Source organism: Malaya genurostris, chromosome 2 (assembly GCF_030247185.1).
Source record: "Malaya genurostris strain Urasoe2022 chromosome 2, Malgen_1.1, whole genome shotgun sequence".
NCBI classification, from domain to species: domain Eukaryota; kingdom Metazoa; phylum Arthropoda; class Insecta; order Diptera; family Culicidae; genus Malaya; species Malaya genurostris.
The window spans coordinates 84,604,183-84,626,781 of record NC_080571.1 but is presented as its reverse complement, the minus strand read 5'-3'; the positions used below and the strand labels follow the sequence as shown (position 1 = coordinate 84,626,781).

Below are 22,599 nucleotides of genomic sequence, written 5' to 3'. Positions count from 1 at the left end.
ATGATGACATTTTTGACATTAATTGAACTCTTCGGTGAATTAACGAACCAGAAAATACAAGACCGACACTAGAGACACCTCGTTTCGAATAGCATTTCAGAAAGAACGTCATCTAACTAACCAAAGCATGAGAATTATTTTTGTAATTTTTAATGATGACTAATGCCCCGTTTACACTTCTGCTGGTTGCCAGCATGCTGGTGTCAGTGTACTGCCCTCTTAGGAAAAAAACGTTCAACGGTGGTCCTTCGTTGGTCTAATACTTTGGATCATTGGACCACAGTTGAACGTTTTTTCCTAAGAGGGCAGTACACTGACACCAGCATGCTGGCAGCCAGCAGAAGTGTAAACGGGGCATAAATAAGGATGTACACGCTTAGAAAAAGTTACCCAGAGTTTGAGTACTTGTTACTCATTTTCAAATGATACATGGAAACGTCAAAAATTGAGTAGTTATCATCAATGATATTGAGTAACTCCTACTCTAAATTTGAGTTTAACGCAATAACTCGTTTTTTTGTTACTATTCGCAAGATCAGTCTAAAAGTTGTAATAACCATTTCTAGCAACAGGTTGTATATTTTGTTAGTGAGATCGCGTATTTCGAGGGTGAGTCGCTCAATACAAACGGTGTTGTGTCTGCAAAAACCGGAATGATAAACTCCGTGTTGTGCTTTAGAATGGAACCGAATACACTAAGGTCTCTTTTTGCACGGGGGTTACGTGCCGTGCTAAAAAAACCGTGTTAAAAAAACCGTGTTAATTGCGGAAACCGTGTTAATTGCGAAAACCGTGTAAAAAAAATCTTGTGAAAATCGCATTAATTTTAGAAAACGTTCAACAAGTGTATTAATTCCGAAAACAATCGATTGGTACGTGTAGCATTTTCGATGTGCTGTACCTCACCGTGTGCGCCAACGCATTAACAGCGAAGCAACAATTGTCATCCTCGTGATATACTCTATTATCAACGAGACAATCCACAAAACGCTTTTATTTTCAATTTTTGTGTCACGCTAATTGTCCTCACGGATCCGCATCGATCTACGCAAATAACATGAATTCACGCATGACAAACTAAATAAAATCGTAACAATAACCTTTTATATTACCCTTCATTTACATTTGTAAGGACTAAGTCAAAAGGACTCTGTTCCAAATCTTGTATAAAAACCGCTGTAGTTTGAATTTCAAGTATCATTCTTAATCCAAAACCGAAGAGAATTATTTCTGCTGTGTACCAGTCAAACCTGCCTCCGCGAAAGTTTTAGTTAAAAATTGTGAAAGTGTGCGGTTTCTGATTAGCCGGATCGGTACGTTCATATTTTTCGATACTATTAATCGTTCCTGCTTGATTTCGTTCTCAATTAATTAGCGAGGTAGGTTACATGTGGTTGAATATTTCGAAGAAGTACAATATAATGGAAATCGTGTGCTTTATACATTTAATTTTTATATATTTCTACCGTGTAATTTTGATTACAGAATCATACAATGGCATTGAATTCTGATAAAATGATTCCCAGACCCAGAAAGTCGATCACGCTTCAAAACAAAATAATTGTTTTAGACCGGCTCGCAAATGGTGAAACGGCTGCATCCATTGGCAGATCTCTGTCATTGAATGAGGCAACTATCCGAACCATTAAGCGAAATGAATCTCGTATCAGACAGGCAGTCTCGAATGGCACGGATTCCTCGTCTAAACGAGCAGCTTATACCCGAAACGTTGCTGTTGATAAAATGGAAAAAGCATTACTTGTGTGGATCGAAGACAATGCACAAAAAAGAATTCCAATTAACGCGGATATAATTAGACAAAAGGCTTTACGTCTTTACCATCTTTTGGAGAATGAGGAAGCATCAAGCAGTAAACATAATGGTTTTAAAATCTCTTTCACTACTATTTATTACAATATGAAACACACAATTTTTTGACAGGTAAACGTACTGAATTTAAAGCAAGCAAGGGTTGGTTCTACAAATTCATTCGGAAGAACAACGTCCGAAATGTGCAAGTCAAAGGCGAGTGCGCATCGGCGGATACTGTTGCAGCTCGGGAATACCCAGCAAAACTGTTGGCAATTATTAAACAAGGAGCATATCACCCAGACCAGGTATTCAACGCGGACGAAACAGGTCTGTTCTGGAAAAAAAAATGCCGAACAGAACATATCTAGCTGCTGCTGAACGTCAAGCGCCAGGATTCAAAGCTGCAAAAGACCGAGTCACACTGCTGTTTTGTTCGAACGCATCTGGCGATAAAATATTGAAACCGCTACTGCTTCATCGGGCAATGAGACCCAGATCGATGAAAGGAGAAGATTTCGATACGCTGCCTGTGCACTGGAGAAGTAATCCTAAAGCTTGGGTTACTAAACCAATATTTGAAGAGTGGTTTAAAGAACCTTTCATTCCGGAGGTTCAGAAATACCTGGAGAACAAAGGAATGATGTTCAAAGTTCTCTTGATAATAGACAACGCTCCTGGACATACCGCACCTCAACATTCACAAGTACAAATAGTTTTTCTGCCACCCAACACTACATCATTGATTCAACCATTAGATCAAGGCATTATTTCAACCTTTAAAAAAGTATATATTAAACAAACGTTTAATTACATATTGGAACAGTTGGACAAAGACCAATCTATGACGGTAATTACAGCATGGAAAACGTTTTCGATGCGGGAATGTGTGCGTTTCATTGGTACAGCGTTAAAAGCTATGAAAATGTCTACACTAAATAATTGTTGGAAATCATTATGGCCAAAATGTGTTGAACATGATGGAAAAACGTTATTTGATGATCGAGAAATTATTTTACTAGCGCATGCAGTAGGAGGTACAGGTTTTGATAATTTTACCTCCTCGGATATCAATGAATTGCTGGAAGACACTGTTATATCCGATGAGGATCTGTGTATAGATGTAATAGACGACGTTGAAGAAGAAGAAGAAATTGGACAAATGAATGCCGATCAAATTAGAAAAGGTATTGCTATAATTATTGTGATTATTGTCTCTTATATAATCCCTTTTTACCAGGTATTGCAATGTGCAATGCAGCAGCTGCTCACTTTATCAATGTGAATCATAATACTGCAAGAGCTATATCATTTAGAAGTGACATGAAATATTGTATTGCTAGATATGAAGAGGAGTTGAAAAACCTCGAAAAATCAACAGTTACAGAGACTTCCTCTCTACGAGATTCTCGGTCAAACGATGACGAAGTTGAAAATATAACGTGTACTATTCCAGGGCGAAGGCGTCGTGTTATTTACGACAGCGATTAAATATTAATATTATACATATTAAACTACATACAGAATTTGATACAGAATTATTCAATAAATGATTTTTTTGCAAAATGATTTTGATTCAAATAAGTGTTTTTATTAGCTCTAATTATAGTTTTATTGTTTCGATCTGATATATTACCACTTTTATATAATCGATCCAAGAAAAATTCGTTTTTTTGAAATAGAGTAAATTCTAAGTTCTTCTCTAAGACCGTGTTAATTGCGAAAACCGTGTAAAAGAAAACCGCGTTAATTTCGAAAACCGTGTAAAAAAAGCCGTGTATAAAAAAACCGTGGGAAAAAAACCGTGCAAAAAGAGACCTTAGTGTATGCTCAAATGTCATTTATGAGGAATAAGTGTATGATTGGTGCCTGAGCATAACTGACATGTATGTTAATTTGCGATTGACACACTACTCCAAGCAACCACCACTTGATATAGTATCGAGTTCAATTACTTAATATTTTAAGACAATACACTCAGAAAAGGAGCAATTTTTTTTGCAAATTTGGTATATGTGAAATAAAATTTCATTCAAAATTTGAGTGATAGTTACTCTATTTTTGGTACATGTACAAATAAAGTATTACTCAGTAAATGAGTAGATTTTACCCTAATATCGTTTCCAGTGGAAGAACTCAAATTTGAGTAACTTCGGAGTTACTCTAAATTAGAGTTTTTCCACTTTTTCTGTAAATGAGTGAGATCTTACTCATTTTTGAGTAACTATTTTTAGGCGTGTATTTCAAATTTGATAGAAAACTCGTCATTACTGCACCATACACGTTCATTAAAATGATATTATTTTTTAGTAATGACATTTTTAATGATTCGTGTAAGGGCCGCTAAAGTGTTGTGCCCGGCCGGTAAGAAAAAAAACATTCAACGGAAGTCTCCGTTGGTCCAATACGTTCCACAGTGGGTTGTACGACTTTCCCTCAAACCCCATTCCCCAGAAAATACAGCAACGAAAAATTTTCTCCAGAAAGTACCATTCCCCAGAATACCGCATTCACGAAACTAATAATTACACGCAGAGGAAAAAAGTGTAAAGATAACCAAATTTGATAACATAATATAAATTTTGTGCTAGGGCACATAACCGTTTTTATTAGTTTTACGTTTCGTCTTTGATTCATCAGTGCAGAGCAGTTCAAATTGAACTGCTTAGTGCTAAACTCGGCAGGTCAATTTGAAACCGCTAAGCACTGCACAAAATTTGGCTAACCCCTAAATGACCATACCTGCATCGGCCAGAAATAGTCGAAAACACGTTTTCGTTCGGCACGTCAGAAAAGACATTGCACTCCGTTGCAAAACAAAAAGTGTTCTGTAGTGATGGGCAATACGGCTCATTTCAATGAGCGGCTCTGAACCGAACGCTCTTTCGTAAGAGCCGGTTCAATTGAACGGCTCATTGGCTCTTTTCAATAAACGTCAATGTGGAGAAGTGGTTCGAGAGAGTGAGTGTGAGAGCCACGGAAATGCATGAGCGGTATGGGCGATCTAAAATTGTTTTTGCACAACTAGAGGTGTCCGTGTGCGAGGAAGCGGGATATTCAAATAAATTAGTTGAAATTCCATTTGAAAAAAAATTCTATTTTCTTCTCCTATTGCGACAGAATTCTTTGAAAATTCACTGCTGAATAAATGTTCCTATGTATTTTTGACAGCTTCATTAGAAAACATCATCGTTTAACCAACAACGCAATCAAATTTGGGCGTACACAGGCACACAGATTTTCCAAGTTGAAACGCAGATTTTAAAATGGCAACTCTGCTTGAGAGCCGCGGTTTCTTTTTTGAAGAGCCGTGGTTCGTTCGCTCATTGCTACGAGTCGGTTCAAATGAACGGCTCGTGAGCGCTCGCCCATCACTAGTGTTCTGTAATTAGCAGAAACTTTACGTCTGCTTAGCGGTTCAAATTGAACTGCCGAGTTTAGCACTAAGCAGTTCAATTTGAACTGCTCTGCACTGATGAGTCAAAGACGAAACGTAAAACTAATAAACATAATATAGTAAAGAGCGGCCCTTACGAGATCATTAAAACCCAAGTTACCACGACGCATTATAACTTTACATTAATTCAGCTTCAAAAATTCGCGTAAGATTTGATTAAATGCAGCGGAGTTACACATGTTTTTAAAATGCTGTTATAAAACTGAAAAGGGCGATTATTAGACTCTTATAGGATTATTACTCTTATAGTTATTATTAAAGTTTCGTTGCTCAAAAATATAGGATTGAAAATAGATATATAGCACGGCAGAAGGTTGTTATAAAATAATGCTCAGTTACGTTTTGAATGCAAATGCACGTTGCTTTAAAGTATGTAGGATTAGTGTGATTATACATTAACAATGTAAAAATAGAGTTGTAAATGTACAGTGATATAATGCATATGGTTACTTGGGAAGTGTCATTACTACACGGGTAGAAGTGATTTGCAAACCAACAACTAATTCTATTAATAAAATCAGACATCTCATTGGTAGAAATTGACATTATTTAGTTCGAAATGAGAGTTAAAATATCAAAAATCATAACAAAGACTGCATGAGAAAATAACAACAAAATATGAAATTCTGGCATTGCAATATCAACGTTCTAGCGTTCAGAATAGAATTATATGATAATTATTTCTTTTTTCTGATTATATTGCAGTTTATTCAGTAGTGTTTCATTTGAATATAGAACTACTGGATCAATTATACTTAATAAAATGTGAATGCATCTTCAATAACGAAATAAAATATTATAACTAATTTCGATGCTTAACAGATATTGTCCAATTTCTCGATTCCTTCGATGAAATATTAAGAAAATATCAAATACCACTATAACAACACAGAAATATCTAGACAAGATATGATGGTAAATTTTTTTATTATTTTGATCTTTGTTTGCTATTTACATCTACCCGGGTGAAGAGTAATGTAATTTTTAATGAACGTGTAAAGGCAGTAATGATGAATTATCCAAACAAATTTGGAATGTAATTTGCTTAGTAATCATTAGAACGACATTTATAATTCTCGTGTAAGGGCCACTAAAGACATATAATATAATGTACCATTTCCAAGGAAGTCATCGTCCAGAATAAACAAAAAACCAGAAACCATCATTCTCATTTATTCTGGCGCTGATTGTCGGACAACATCCATGTCTTCAGCACGCAGGGAAATGAAACATGTTTACACACCAAGATCGATTCCGTTGTTCGGTAAATTTTTCGACGAAAACTTTCGGTAATCAATAGGAATTACCGATATTTCGGTACTTGCACTTTATTTTACAACAATTATGCAAATTTTTACCGGAAGATCAGTTTTACGCAAGTTTTCATTACAGAATTCTGTAAATAGATATACAATTCATATGGTAAATCTGAATAGTCGCCGAGTACGGTAAAAACCATACCGTCCGTATGGTAAAATTATCTTCCAATAACCGAACTTCTATTAACTATTGAAATTTTCAGTGTCTTTTTTTAACCAAACGAAAAAAATCTTGAAGAGTTCATCGAATGGATTGAGAAACAGGTGGTAAAATTTTCAAAACATTTGGACCACTAAAAGCTTTTTGTTTACTTATAGGCAGAAACAAAAAATTTATATCACTTGTCCAGTTGCTGCCTACACAAATCGTTCGAGGGTAATTTCTGTGTGGACTCGACGGACAACTCCACAAAAGGTTGGAATTTACTTCATTCGTTTTTGTGAATTTGTGTTGTTTTTAAAAATCCGAAAATCCAGAATTTTAACAATCAAACAAAACATTACCGAACACTCAGTTAGATTTATTTGGTTTACAGTTTACGGTAGTTGTTTGACAGTTCAGCAATTACCTAACGATCGGTAATCAATTTAATTACCGAACGTTCAGCTGTTGAAAATTCGATAAAAAATTACCGAATTCTGCGAAATTTTCTAAGTGTTTAAAATGACAAAATTGTCAGTACAAATTTAAATTTGATTCATGATATTTTCTAACTAGAATATGATTTAATTGAACAAATTTTCTTTCAATATCAACAAATGTTTGATTTGAATTAAATTATTTCGCAAAAAAACAACCAATCAACAAAACCCCTAAATGTTCACATTCTGCTACGGCCAGTAATAAGCCGTCACTCGTTTACGTCTGAGACGACAGAAATAATATTGCACTTGATGACTGACGAAATAGAAACAAAGTATGAGCTTTTTGCACAAACCAACAAATCCCCTAAATGTTCTACGTTTATTAATAGGAGATTAATTTCAACAATAAAATCAGCCAGAACAAATATTTTTGTCGTTTGGCTGGACCCAAAAAAAAATTTTAATTTAATAATATAATACATTTGTAGGCACACTGCTTAAGCTCTAGGATGCCAAGGGTAGTTTCTAATCTTAATTACCGACTAACTTAAAACTAGATAGTATTGCATAATGTCGTAAACCAAAATATTGATTCACATAATACAAACGTAATTGTTTAAGTTGAAAAAAGAAATTACTTTGGAACAACCGTATTCTAGCTTGAACTAAACATAAATCCAATTTCAAATTAAATCTACTGTTTTGTTATTTTAAACAAGCTTATTTTCTCTGCGTGTGATAGTGTAATGGAACGTATTGAAAATTAGGTAGACATTACTCTTTTTTGAACATTCTAATTCAGCGTGCAAGAACGATTGTGCTGCCAATCAATCACGTGTTAAGTAGCAAAATCATGCTATTAAACAGTTTTTGAAATAATGGCACGACACCAAAATATTTTGTTGATTCACAGTGAAGAGTTTCATGAAAAAATACAAAACCTTTTGTTCGAGGTAAATCACCAGTTTTACGTCTTTATTTTACTAATGATTTTGTTCCATTTTGATGCCAGGCAGCTGTAGAATACGCCAACAAAAATAAATATGTGATTTTCGTCACGAAGAAGCCGATTGAAAATGTTTCTACACGTGTTTTGAATCGTTATAGTAGTATTTACAAAAAGATTATTTTTATGTAGGTTCTACTGATTATTTTGTAACATGTAATATATTTTAATTTTTATTACAGATACTCCGATTCTGTAGAAGCTATATTATTGAAAATTAATGAAATTCATCAATGGAACTTTACTCCTAGTCTTCTCATAATAGATTCTATTCACAATATGATTAAAAGAAGCAGCGAAATGTATTATAATTATTGCATGCTGTTCTCGACTATTTCCGATTTTGCTCTAAATTTCTCTCGAAAACAAAACAGCAAATGCTGTTGTATTTTTAACGTAAACCGAGATTTCTTGGCAATGGAAAATATTGCCGTTGAGATGCTTTTTAAAGAATGCAACATCTTAGACACAGATAAATTAATCATGTCTAACAGTCTATTGGAAGCAGTTATTAGTCGATGTGCGACATAGACCCACTAGAAGAGACAAACCTTGAAACGAATGCCTACAGTATTTATAATGAGTAACGATTTAATGAACAATTTGTGCATATTGGAAGTAATTACCTGAATATAGAACAATGTGTAATTTAAAATAAGAAAATGAAAATCCATTGCTCCTAAAAATATACCGTATAGCTACTGCCGTATTCCTGGTCTGGAATATTTTACGATTTCCGAAAATGATCCAATTCGGAAGGTTCACGACAAACACTTCCAGTTACGAATACACTAAGGTCTTTTTTATGCGAATTTTCAGTGTTATGCGGCTTTTTATGCAAAGTTTCAGAGTTATGCGGTTTTTTTTATGCGAATTTTCAGAGTTATGCGGTTTTTTTCAGACGGTTTTTTATGCGGTACGTAAACTCGCATAAAAAAAGACTTCAGTGTATATAATCTTATTAAAATAACTTAACCGACAAATCACAGTTTTTTTTTCTATTCGAATCAAACAATTTTCTCAAAGATGGTTAAACCGATTTCGGCAAACTTGGACTCATTTTGAAGCTACAGTGCGGTCACGGTCACAGATCAAGTTTCATTAGAACACTCGGTTTAAGAGATATGATTGTACAATTAATAATCGACTAATCGCAATATTTTTGCAGAGATAATTCCATCGATTTCGGCAAACTTGGGCTGGTTCGAAAGTTCAAATAGCTCGTTCCAGAGAGATAATCGTATAAGTAACCTAACCGACAAAGACTACGGTTCAATAATTTAGACAATTGTTTGATATGCACAATGTTGCCGCGGATCAGGTGTAATTGGGTCATGGTGGACATTGTCGATTCCGGAGATATAACCGTCGAATAGCATCCTCTTCTATCCGGGTTACATCTGCAAGCCTGAGTGTCTGCTGTTCTCCAGCTTAGGAGCCGCTCACAACAGCGTCTGTTCATGATGTTAGGGGCGGCTGATCGACGTCCGAGTGCTAGCACAGACTAACAGACAGGACACTCAAATAAGATTCTTCAATCATTTTAACGGTCATTTCGAATATTCCTTTATTTGGGACAGTACTCACATGTGTCATGATGGCGCCACGCTACCCTATCAAAAACATCCTGTCTGTCATCCAGACTGTGTTTATTTTTTCATTTATCAACAGAGTTGCCATTCATACAGAATTATTTGTAATGTATTGATTTGTATACGTCCATGCGAATTTCATGCAGGATACAGATTTAATACATATTGCCAAAACTATATACATAATTGTGCTACTTCTCATCCTCCAACGCAATACAAAATTGAACCCGTTTTGTTACAATATTTACTTGCTTCTGGTCTGCTGCCTCTTAATTTCGGGTGAAAACTACCAACACAATAAAAAATAGTCTAGATGAACAACGTTGAGTCAAATAAATGGTTACCTTCCAACATCGTGAAAAAGTTAAATATATTATCAACGTAATCCGATAATTTATTGTGACGATTCAATTTCAAATATTTTGATGAAATCAGGCATCCCTGCAAGCAGCTGATCGGTGTTGACGAACGAGGGGAAATCAACTAGTAAAAAAACTTTTACATAACACAAGGGGTGTACAGATAGTAAATAGTTCGCGCAGTACAATATAGATGGCACTAGTGCATCACGAAAAAATATTTTTATAAGAATTTACTCATACTGTCATGTCTGTTAGTCTGTGGTGCTAGTGAAGGACTCTAAAGCAGCCCTTACACGTGACAATATTATTGTCAATCCAAAGTATTGTCAATACCGTCAATCCAATTGACTTGGTAACTTGAGTCCGCATTTTTTCGAACAAATTAAGCGTTTGAAGCTTCAAATATTGCAACTGAACATTGAAACATTGAGAGAAGAGTACATTGCACATATTTGACAGTTTCTTCTCTGGAGAGAAAGTATTGTCGGATTGATGAGCAGTTTTGATTTTTTGACAATGTTTTCGTCAATCCTATGAAGTTTCCATTACACGATCAAAAGTATTGTCAATACTCCTTGTATTGACAATAATATTGTCTCGTGTAAGGGCCGCTTAAGCTCAACTGTGCACGATGGTGCTCCTGAAATTTAGGGGGTTGGTGTCCGGCCCTGCGAGCCAGTCGTAAAAAAACTACTGCAACGGATATCAGCAAGAGAATAACACGAATCGAGACCAATGGCAATGACTGCCTGCGATGAAATAGGGCTTGCGATTGGAAGCTCGGTACGTGGAACTGCCGAAACCTCTAACTTTATCGATACCTGCCGATCTACTGAAAGACCGCGGGTTCGGCATCGTAGCGCTGCAGGAGGTGTGTTGAACAGGATCTATGGTGCGACCGTTTAGAGGTGATCACACCATCTACCAGAGCTGCGGCAATACACGAGAGCTGGGAACAGCTTTCATCGTGAAGGTGATATGCAGAGGCGCGTGATCGGTTGTTGGCCGATCGATGAAAGAATGTGCAGGTTGAGAATCAAAGGCCGTTTCTTCAAATTTAGCATAACCAACGTGCATGGATGATGACAAGAATGCACAGCTCGAATGCGAGTACGACTGTTGCCCAAGCCACGACGTCAAGATCATCATAGGAGATCTAAATGCTCAGATAAGCCAGTAGGAGGAGTTCAGACCGACGATTTTAAAGTTCAGCACCCACTAGCTGACAAACGAAAACGACCTACGACTCATCGAGTGCGAGGAAATGGAACCTGAAAATTCTACAAGAAGCTCAACAAATCCCGCAACGGTCCTGAACGGCGCGGAGATCGTAGGCATGGGGGTTTAAAATAACAGAGGAAACGACTGCGTCAGTGCAGCAGAAGGCGGAAATGATCCAGCTCCCACATTGAGGGAAGTTAAGGATGCCATGAACCAGCTCAAGTAATGATGGCATCGCAGCTGGACAATCAAAACAACGATGGACGCTGTGCAAAACTGCAACTGAATCTCGGGTGAACTATCCAGTTCATTCGGATCTCTGCGACAAGGTGACGGACTCTCATGCCTACTGTTATAACCCGTTAACGTTTGTAATTCATTTGATTTCTTTTTACCAGAAAACACGTTCAACCATTTGGTTTCAATTTATTTATTTTTCTTCTTTTTCGTACTCCTCATGGCCCTGTTGCCAGTATCATTTCTAATGCAGTATATATAACACATTTCTCTTTCTTCGATTTAATTGATTGTTACACTCCTTCATGCTTCTAGCACAGACTAACAGACATGACAGTATGAGTAAATTCTTATAAAAATATTTTTTCGTGATGCACTAGTGCCATCTATATTGTACTGCGCGAACTATTTACTATCTGTACACCCCTTGTGTTATGTAAAAGTTTTTTTACTAGTTGATTTCCCCTCGTTCGTCAACACCGATCAGCTGCTTGCAGGGATGCCTGATTTCATCAAAATATTTGAAAATGAATCGTCACAATAAATTATTGGATTACGTTGATAATATATTTAACTTTTTCACGATGTTGGAAGGTAACCATTTATTTGACTTAACGTTGTTCATCTAGACTATTTTTTATTGTGTTGGTAGTTTTCACCCGAAATTAAGAGGCAGCAGACCAGAAGCAAGTAAATATTGTAACAAAACGGGTTCAATTTTGTATTGCGTTGGAGGATGAGAAGTAGCACAATTATGTATATAGTTTTGGCAATATGTATTAAATCTGTATCCTGCATGAAATTCGCATGGACGTATACAAATCAATACATTACAAATAATTCTGTATGAATGGCAACTCTGTTGATAAATGAAAAAATAAACACAGTCTGGATGACAGACAGGATGTTTTTGATAGGGTAGCGTGGCGCCATCATGACACATGTGAGTACTGTCCCAAATAAAGGAATATTCGAAATGACCGTTAAAATGATTGAAGAATCTAATTTGAGTGTCCTGTCTGTTAGTCTGTGCTTCTAGCTCGAAGTCCTCAAATCGCAATGGTCGTTTTATTTCTCGTTTTGGACGTCCAATCCCTACGTCGTTAGTTCCCTTGCAGTTTTCAGTGACCAATTTACTACCGTTTGCTGTCAATGTAGAATTTGGTGTATCCCAGTCGCTGCAGATAGGCTCGTTTGGAATCTCTCGATTAATGGTATCATCCTCCCGGTTTTCGACTAGTTTCCTCAGATGCGCAGAGTTTCTACGGTATCTGCGCCCATCATCCATCTGTACTGTTATTCTATTTCCCTGCTTGTTCACCACTACTGCTGACTCGGGAATGAATGCCGATGATAGTTTATTCTGCGGTACCAAGTTCCTCATCAAAACTCGATCCTGAATTTGTAGATCCGAATGTTGTGCATTGTTTTTAGCATCGTAGTATGATTTCGCAGATTGCTTATATATTTTGTCATGATCACGTATACCGCTGTCTTCAGTGTTGTTTGCCTCTAAATCAGGAATCCAATCCCGTAGTTTTCTGCCGAAAACCAGTTCAGCTGGTGAGCCACCCGTTGCCGGATGACGCAATATCGAATAAACGTAGTTGGCCTCTTGCAAGTCCTTCCTCCAGTCAGTCCCGTTCAACTCAGCTATTTTCAGCGTTTTCAATATGGAACGGTTTTGACGCTCAACTTCTCCGTTACTTTGTGGCCAGTACGGAGTAGTATGACGATATTCAATTCCAAAGGTGGCACAAAATTCATTAATTTTCCTGCTTGCAAAGTTCCGTGGGTTGTCCGAGACTAATTCGACAAGTAGTCCCATTGTCATAAACACTTTATCCAGTCTTTCAATGATGTTCTCGGTTTTAGTTGACCTTAAAATTTCGGTAATACGGTAACGACTGTAAAGGTCAATCACTACTAAAATGGAATCACCTGATGGAAGTGGTCCTAATAGGTCCATCGCGAGAATCTGCCACGGTTGATGCGGAAGTTCTCGAACACACAAAGGTTCAGAACGTACTGAATTGCTGACCAACTGGCATTCCAGACACGATTTCACTGTCTTCTCTACTTCTCTGTCAATGTTTGGCCACCAAACCTTGCTCCGGATGCGTTGCTTCATTCTCTCGATTCCTGGATGACCGATGTGAGCCAATTTCATTATTCGTTTACGAAGATTAATCGGTGCTACTATCCGATCGTTCCTCATAACAATTTCGTTCACTGTACTCAACTCTGCTCGAAACGGCAAAAAATGTTTCAGTTTGTCCATCCATCGACCAGTATTCAACGCCTCTTTGACTGCGGCTAACTCACTATCTTGCACTGTAGCTTCAACGATCTCTTCAATACGCAAGGCAGATGGTGTAGCTGATTCCAAAACAGTAAGCAACATTGATTCTCCATTTTGATCGTAAGTGGAGCACTCTTCGAATCTCGGCAGTCGTGATAACGGATCAGCGATATTAGCTTTTCCCGATACATGAACTATTTTGTACCTGAATGACTGGAGCCGCAATGCCCAGCGCTCAATTCTCGGGCACTGCTTTCGTTGAGAGCCAAACATTACCTTAAGTGGCTCATGATCGGTAACCAACTTGAATTCTAAGCCTCGCAAATATGGTTCCAGTCGTTCTGTTGCCCAAACAAGCGCTAGCGCCTCTCTTTCATTCTGTGCGTACGCTCGTTCGGCTGTCGATAACCCTTTACTCACGTAGCAAATCGCCCTCTTTTTGCCATCTTTCTCCTGCAACAGCACTGCTCCGATCCCTACCGGACTGGCATCTGCTATAAGTATTGTGTTGGGGAAGCGAAAGCCTATTCGCGCACCCCTGGTAGTGATGACAACGTTCCTGCTAAAATCAGTAATAGCAACGACTCACCGACTTTACTTCAGTGACAGTTATTACCTCGTTGAAGTACAGTACGTTAAGACACGAGTAGAAAACGTGGTCGAGTTGAATAAGTTATAATTTGTGCTATTATATTTATCAGTTAAATAAACACCAAAATGTAAGTTTCTTGAAATTATGCAAACATGTAAAACTAATCTGGAATAAATTTACAGCTTAAAGCTATATTGAATTACGCTAAAGGATTGTGTTATTTCTAACCTCGTCGTGACGGACTTCCACGACATTCTGAAAATTTCTAACCTCGTCGTGACGGGTTTCCACGACATATTGTCTCATCGTAGGGTGAGTAGTATCCAAGGTTTTTAGGATCTACTAGTACTTTCTTTACCTCTTCGAAGGCAGTCATGTGCTTTCGTTCCCATTTGAATCGAACATCTTTGTGTAACAGTTCTCTAAGTGGTGCAGTTAACGTCGACAAATTCGGTATGAATTTCCCAAGATAATTAATAAGCCCCAGGAAGCTTCTCAATTCTTCTACCGTTTCAGGGTTACGACATCGCCGAATGGCATCCACCTTCTCTTCAGCCGGACTGATTCCATCACTGCTCAATCGATGCCCCATGAACATAACTTCTTTGCGCCCAATCTCACACTTCTTCTCGTTAATTGTTATGTCATACTCTTTCAGACGATCAATGACGGCTCGCAGTGTACAATCGTGTTCAACCTTATTGCGTCCAAACATAAGCATATCGTCGATAAACACTTTTACATCTTTAATTCCTGCTAGTACACGTTCTATGATGTTTTGAAAAACTTCTGACGCACAACTCATTCCAAATGTAAGGCGTTTATATCGAAAGTAACCATTGTATGTAGCAAAAGTCGTAATCGGTCATGATTGCTCGGAAAGCTCGATTTGATGAAATGCCTTGTTAAGATCTATCTTAGAAAAATATTTGCAGTTGTGCAAATGTGGAATAATGTCGTCGAAGGTTGGTAAAGGATGGTGTTGTGGAATGATTGCTTTGTTGGCGTCCCGCATATCAACGCAAATGCGTATCTCATCGGTATTACCCACCTTAGGTCGAACAACTAATCGTGATATCCATGGGGAATCTCGAGGAGCGGGCTCAATAATATCCTGTTTTAACAATTTCGCAAGTTCCCTTTCCACTTTCGGTTGCAATGGAATCGGAACACGACTCTGAGTGTGTTGAATGGGTTTTACAGTAGGATCCAGTTGAATGTTGACCTTGAATGTACACCTTTAACTTTTCCGATTCTCTCGTCGTTTGATTCTACAGCACAAACAGACGTGTCTATTTTCAGAATTCCAAGCTCAACAGCCGCTCGTTTTCCAAGAAGATTAGCTCCTGACTCCTTCACAACGTACACCTTATCACTTATAGAAGATTTCTTAGTCGATATATCTGCGATGAACATTCCCTTGATCGAAAGTTTGTGGCCGCCGTAAGTGAATAATTTCTTGGAAACCGTATTTGTCTGAAAATCTATTTGGACTTTTCTACTTTTTAAAAACTCCCAGACATCAGCACTTATCACATTAGCGCTCGCACCGGAGTCGATCATCCAGTCGAGTTGCACGCCACCCACTTTGCATGTTGCCTTCTCACTGTTAGTTAGATTCATCGCGAACACATAATGGATACTCTCATCATCTGTTTCGTAATTATTTCGCTCGCTTTCGTCACTATCAGAATCATTTGTAGTTACTTGTCTTAGTTTATGCTTTTGACGCAGCTGGATTTTCCCGTCCAATTTTTTTCGTGCTTCAATGTCTTTTGTTTTGCAACATCGTTTGAAGTGTCCGATTAAGTGACATTTCTCAGTCGGTGTTGAACAGTCGTTCGCACCGCACGCGTATAGCTCTTGGCTCCTGAAATTTTTTTCTGGCTACCTAGAGTTTCATTGATTCAAGGCTTCAGTCTTTTTCAAGACTACCTGAATCACTAACTAAGTGATACAAAGAGTGATATTAGAGTGACTAAGTGATACAAAGAGTGATATTAGAGTGACTAAGAAATTAATCAGCCTTTTTTAAGGCTAGCTAGGAGTCTAATCGAAGACTAATTTAGCCTAGTTAATTTAATTTAAAATTTCATTCAATTCAAAAATGCCTGCGTCCAACCGGAAAGGCAACAAGCCTAAGGCTAAAAATAATTCAATACGGAATAAATCACAATCCGTTATTCAACATTTTTCTAATAACATTCACGATATTATAGAATCTGAATGTAAAAATAAAAGACAACGGACGGATTTCCCTTCCGCTGATCCTATGCCGTCTAACAATATTTACGAGATTCTTCCTGAATCCGATTGTAGCGACATAGAAGAAAATTCTTCAAAAATACCCAAAATGGACGCTTGTCGTTCTGGGAAGAAACAACAATCTATGCCACCAGTGACGGTGATGATTTCCGACTTCAAAGCATTCCGTACTGAGCTTTCTACTTTTCTCCCGGAAGTAAAAGTCTCATTTCAAATCGGACGAAGAGGAGAATGTCGAGTCTTGGTGGATGGATTGGAAGATTACGAACGTCTTATTCGATATTTGACCGAGAAACTTCATAAATTTTATTCATATGATATAAAATCAGACAGACCCTTCAAGGCTGTCTTGAAAGGATTATCAAATGATCAAAGTATTGATGAAATTAAAAATGAACTAAAAGAATTGCTTGGTTTTGCCCCTTCCCAAGTAATACTTATGAAAAAAAGAGCGAATGGTATTTCTAAACCACGCTCTGGAATTTCCCATGAACTTTACCTAATACACTTCAATCGAAGTGATGTAAACAATTTGAAAACTTTAGAAAAAGTACGTTTCATTTCCCACATTAAAATTCATTGGGAACATTATAAACGGCATAATCGTATTGCAAACTTAACGCAATGTCGTCGTTGCCAAGGCTTCGGTCATGGAACCAAAAATTGTCATATGGATATACGGTGTTTGAATTGTGGTAAATCGCATTCGAAAGACGTTTGTCCAGTGAATGAAACCAGTGAATTGCAATGGAAATCATAAATCCAATTATTTGAAATGTCCTGTCAGGGAAAAAATTTTAAACGCTCGTTCGCTTAGACAACAAGTCAAATCAACGACCTTAAATTTACAGAACATACCTGAAAATCAAAAGGTCGTTACAAATGCCACGCCTAATTTTTCTAAGGCACCTATTTCTTCGAATTTAAAACAAAAAACAGGTACGCCTGCCAATTCGTCTTCTAACGAAAACAATTTATTGACAGGTAGATCGACCTCGTCATCATCTTCTTCTAATGTCAGTTATGCTGGTATATTAGGTAGAAAACTACCACCTATTTCTTCTAATGTAAATAATTCTAACGAAAACAATTTATTAATAGGCAGACCGGCCAAATCACCTTCTTCTAATGGCAGTCTACCTACCAATATTCCTTCAATGCCATTCGCTTCTTTAAATGAAGTCGATTTAGGCGATATAACTGAAAATAAAATGATCTACCTACAAGATCAACTTTTTCAAATGATCATCCAAATGAATTCGACTTCATCTCTTTTTGAAGCATTTCAAATCGGATGGCAATTTGCAAATAATATTATAATGAATTTAAAATTTAACAGTGATGTTAAATAAATATTTGAATATTTTAAATTGGAATGCTCGATCTTTGAAATCGAGTGAAGATGAATTTTATAATTTTCTCGAAGTTCACAAAATCCATATTGCCATTGTGACAGAAACTTTTCTTAAACCAAATGTCAAATTGAAAAGTAATCCACATTATGTGGTTCATCGATTTGACAGGTTTACTGGAATGGGTGGTGGAGTTGCCATTTTTGTCCAACGGCAAATTAAACATCGAATTTGACCTTCTTTCAATACTAAAGTTATTGAAAGCCTGGGAATCGAAGTTGAAACCATTCATGGAATTTATTTCATCGCTGGAGCATATTTGCCATTCCAATGCACCAGCGAACAATTAAATTTCTTTAAAGGCGATTTGCAAAAACTTACAAGATATCGATCGAAATTTTTCGTAATAGGGGACTTAAATGCTAAGCATGTCCAGTGGAATTGTAGGCAAAATAACAGTAATGGTAAAATACTTCATAATCAACTCTCAGCTGGTTACTTCACAGTTCTTCATCCCAGTAATCCGACTTGTTTCTCTTCAGTGAAAAACCCGTCTACAATTGATCTGGTTCTAACAGATCAAAGTCACATTTGTAGTGAACCGATTACACATGCTGACTTTGACTCAGATCATCTTCCAGTAACATTCAGACTTTCCAACGAAGCTATAATTAATCCAATTAGTTCTATTTTCAACTATCATAGAGCTAATTGGTTGGATTACAGATCTCACATTGAAAATCATGTGGATCATGAAACTATTTTAGAAAATTCTGCGGACATCGACACAGCAATTGATAATTTGAATCATTATATTATCGAAGCTAGAAATCTTTCAGTTCCCAAAGCTCAAACTAAATTAAATTCTCCTATCATCGATGACAATCTTCAACTGCTCATTCGGTTGAAGAATGTTCGTCGCCGACAATATCAACGTTCTCGTGATCCTGCTATGAAAAACATAGTTAAGGATTTACAAAAAGAAATTAAACATAGATTTACTCTTTTGCGAAATGAAAATTTCGCTAAAGAAGTTGAACACATTAAACCATATTCTAAACCTTTCTGGAAACTTTCTAAGGTTCTTAAGAAACCTCAGAAACCAATTCCTGCTCTCAAGGAAGGAAATCAAATACTTCTTACAAATGGTGAAAAAGCTCAAAAACTTGCTCAGCAGTTCGAGAGTGTTCACAATTTTAATTTAAACGTTGTGAGTCCTATTGAAAATGAAGTCTCACTGAAATATGATCATATTTCAACCCAAGTGTTATCACACGATGACATTATTGAGACGAATTTTGATGAAATTAAATCAATTATTAGGAAACTCAAAAACATGAAGGCTCCTGGTAATGATGGAATTTTTAATATTCTTATTAAAAATCTTCCCGATGTTGCCTTGAGACTCCTGGTTAAAATTTTCAACAAGTGTTTTTCATTAGCTTACTTCCCAAAAAGATGGAAAAACGCTAAAGTAATTCCTATCCTGAAACCTGATAAAAACCCAGCAGAAACATCAAGTTATCGACCAATTAGCTTACTTTCTTCTATCAGTAAACTTTTTGAAAAAATTATCTTGTTGAGAATGATGACTCATATAAATGAGAATTCAATTTTTTTACCAGAGCAGTTTGGATTTCGTCATGAACATTCAACTACTCATCAACTTGTCAGAGTAACGAACATGATAAAATCAAATAAATCTTCTGGGTTATCCACTGGAGTTGCTCTTCTAGACATAGAAAAAGCATTCGACAGTGTTTGGCACAAAGGTTTAATAGCAAAAATGTCTGATTTCCAGTTTCCTATTTATTTGATCAAAATGATTCAAAATTATTTAACTGATCGTACTCTTCAGGTCAGCTATCAGAATTGTAAATCTGAATTGCTACCCGTACGAGCCGGTGTTCCGCAGGGTTCGAGTGTAGCTCCAATCTTGTATAATATTTTCACTTCTGATCTTCCAAATCTACCCGTTGGTTGTCAGAAATCGCTATTCTGTGACGACACAAGTCTGTTAGGCACAGGTAGAAATCTAAGAGTGATCTGCAGTCGCCTACAAAGAAGTTTAAATATTTTCAGTGATTATCTGTCAAAATGGAAAATTAAACCAAATGCAGCAAAAACGCAATTAATTATCTTTCCTCATAAGCCAAGAGCTTTATTTCTCAAACCAAACAATAATCACATTCTAAAATTGAATGGCTTGGAATTGACATGGTCTGATCAAGCTAAATACTTAGGTTTAACGTATGACAAAAAACTCACTTTCAAGGATCACATTGAAGGAATCCAGGCAAAGTGTAATAAATATATTAAATGTTTATATCCTCTTATAAACAGAAATTCTAAGCTCTGTCTAAAAAACAAATTGTTAATTTATAAACAAATTTTCAGACCAGCCATGCTTTATGCGGTACCAATTTGGTCAAGCTGTTGTTCCACCAGGAAGAAAACGCTTCAAAGGATTCAGAATAAAATTCTGAAAATGATTTTGAAGCGTCCTCCCTGGTTTAGTACAAATGAGTTACACAGACTCACAAATATAGAACCATTAGATGTAATGTCACATAATATTATAAGCAAATTCCGACAAAAATCGATGCAATCTTCAATTGAATCGATTCGCTCTCTGTATTAGTTAGTAAGTTAGTTCCTTTTCCCCATTACACAATACAAGTAGGTTTAGAATTTTCCCTACACAAAAATCTCAGAATTGCGGAAGCAAATAATGTCCTCATGGTAATAACCAAATCATATATATAACAGGGCTGAAAAGTCACCACTTGTGGCTGAACACCCAATTTGAATCTTAATAATTTAATTTTAACTCATATTCCAATAAATAATTATAAAAAAAAAAAAAGAGTGACATTTCTCACACTTTTTGTCCCGTGCTGGACAATCATCATCGTTAGCGTAATGCCCAGTATGACCACATCTGTAACATTCCCCGTTAGATTTCGTAATGCGGTTGATTTCTTCCGTTCGCTGCAGATTCTTACGGTGCTTCGCAATCGTTTCCAGAGAACGACCCTCTCCCACCGTTTGTGCTAATGTCATATTTCCCTTGGTTTAAATCTTTGCTCGTAGTTCATCCGAGTACCCTTTTTCAAAAATTTGTTCCTTTATGTTCTCCTCAAGCCAATCGCCATACTCACAGACACTGCCTTGCTCCCGTAGTCGCAGGACAAATTTTTCGATTGTTTCCTCTGGGCCTTGTTCAAGATTCCGGAATATGTGACGTTCTCTCGGTAAGCATTTGAGTGGGAGAAAGTATTCGTCGAGTAGTTTGACCGACTGTTGGTAAATATCCGAACCCTCTGGAATTTCCACCTCAGCCTCTCCTCGCAAATTGAAAAATATATCTTGTACATCACTACCAGCATAGTGCAACAGATAGGAGCGCTTTCGAGCTGTGTTTACCACATTGTTTACTTCCAGAAAGATATTGAAGCCTCGCTTCCACTTTTTCCATCGACTTGACACGGTAGAGGTATCCGTCGGGTCAAACTTTTGAAAGCTGGGACCGCTTTGATTTTCCATACTTGTCCGATGAAACTGTTTTTTTTCGCGTACTTTTTTTTTGAGTAGTAGCTACTATTCAAACTGCTGTTCACGAATTCCCGTACAGTTTTAAACTGCTGTTTCCGTTTATTCTTACTCGAATTTAATCAGCATCCGTATTTAAACCATTGGTATATAACTTTTCTATGGGTTTACCATCGTCGCCAAATGTTATAACCCGTTAACGTTTGTAATTCATTTGATTTCTTTTTACCAGAAAACACGTTCAACCATTTGGTTTCAATTTATTTATTTTTCTTCTTTTTCGTACTCCTCATGGCCCTGTTGCCAGTATCATTTCTAATGCAGTATATATAACACCTACTATTCAACATCGTCTTGGAAGGAGTAATGCGACGAACCGGACATAACAGCCGGGGTACGATTTTGACGAAATCCAGTCAGTTTGTGTGCTTTGCGGATGACATGGACATTATGGCGAGACACTTTGGAACGGTGACATAGGTGGTGAATGCGTCGAAAACAAAGTACATGCTAGTAGGCGGAATAAATCACGACTTGATTCGTCTAGGAAGTAATGTCACGATAGACAGGGATACCTTATAGGTAGTGCAAGAATTTGTTTACCGCAATGTGAGTCATGAAATACGAAGACGCATCATCAGTGGAAGTCGTACCTACTACGGGCTCCAAAAGAATGCGGTCAAAGAAGATTCACCTCTGCACGAAATGTACCATGTATAAAAAGCTTATAAGACCGGTGATCCTCTACGGACACGAAGCATGGATGCTCGAGAAGGACTTACAAGCACTCGGAGTTTTCGAAAGACGCGTCTTCTGCGATGTGCACGAGAAGTGCGTGTGATGTACTGTTATTGATTGTGTGTTATCTTAAATGTTATGCAGTGCAAATAAATGCAGTGTATTTTAGCAAAACAAGGTGTGTATTCGGATTCAAACAATTGCCAAGAA

General features: G+C 37.1%; 1 protein-coding gene across 1 annotated transcript; it reads right to left on the bottom strand.

The window, feature by feature from the left end:
* Positions 1–2,827: 2,827 nt before the first annotated feature.
* Positions 2,828–15,203, bottom strand: LOC131428672 (uncharacterized protein K02A2.6-like). Its single transcript, XM_058592716.1, has 3 exons — positions 14,753–15,203; positions 12,688–14,384; positions 2,828–2,920 (listed from the first exon to the last, which is right to left on the bottom strand). The coding sequence occupies exons 1-3, from the start codon at positions 15,201–15,203 to the stop codon at positions 2,828–2,830; spliced, it is 2,241 nt and encodes a 746-aa protein (XP_058448699.1).
* Between the last annotated feature and the right edge of the window lie 7,396 nt (positions 15,204–22,599).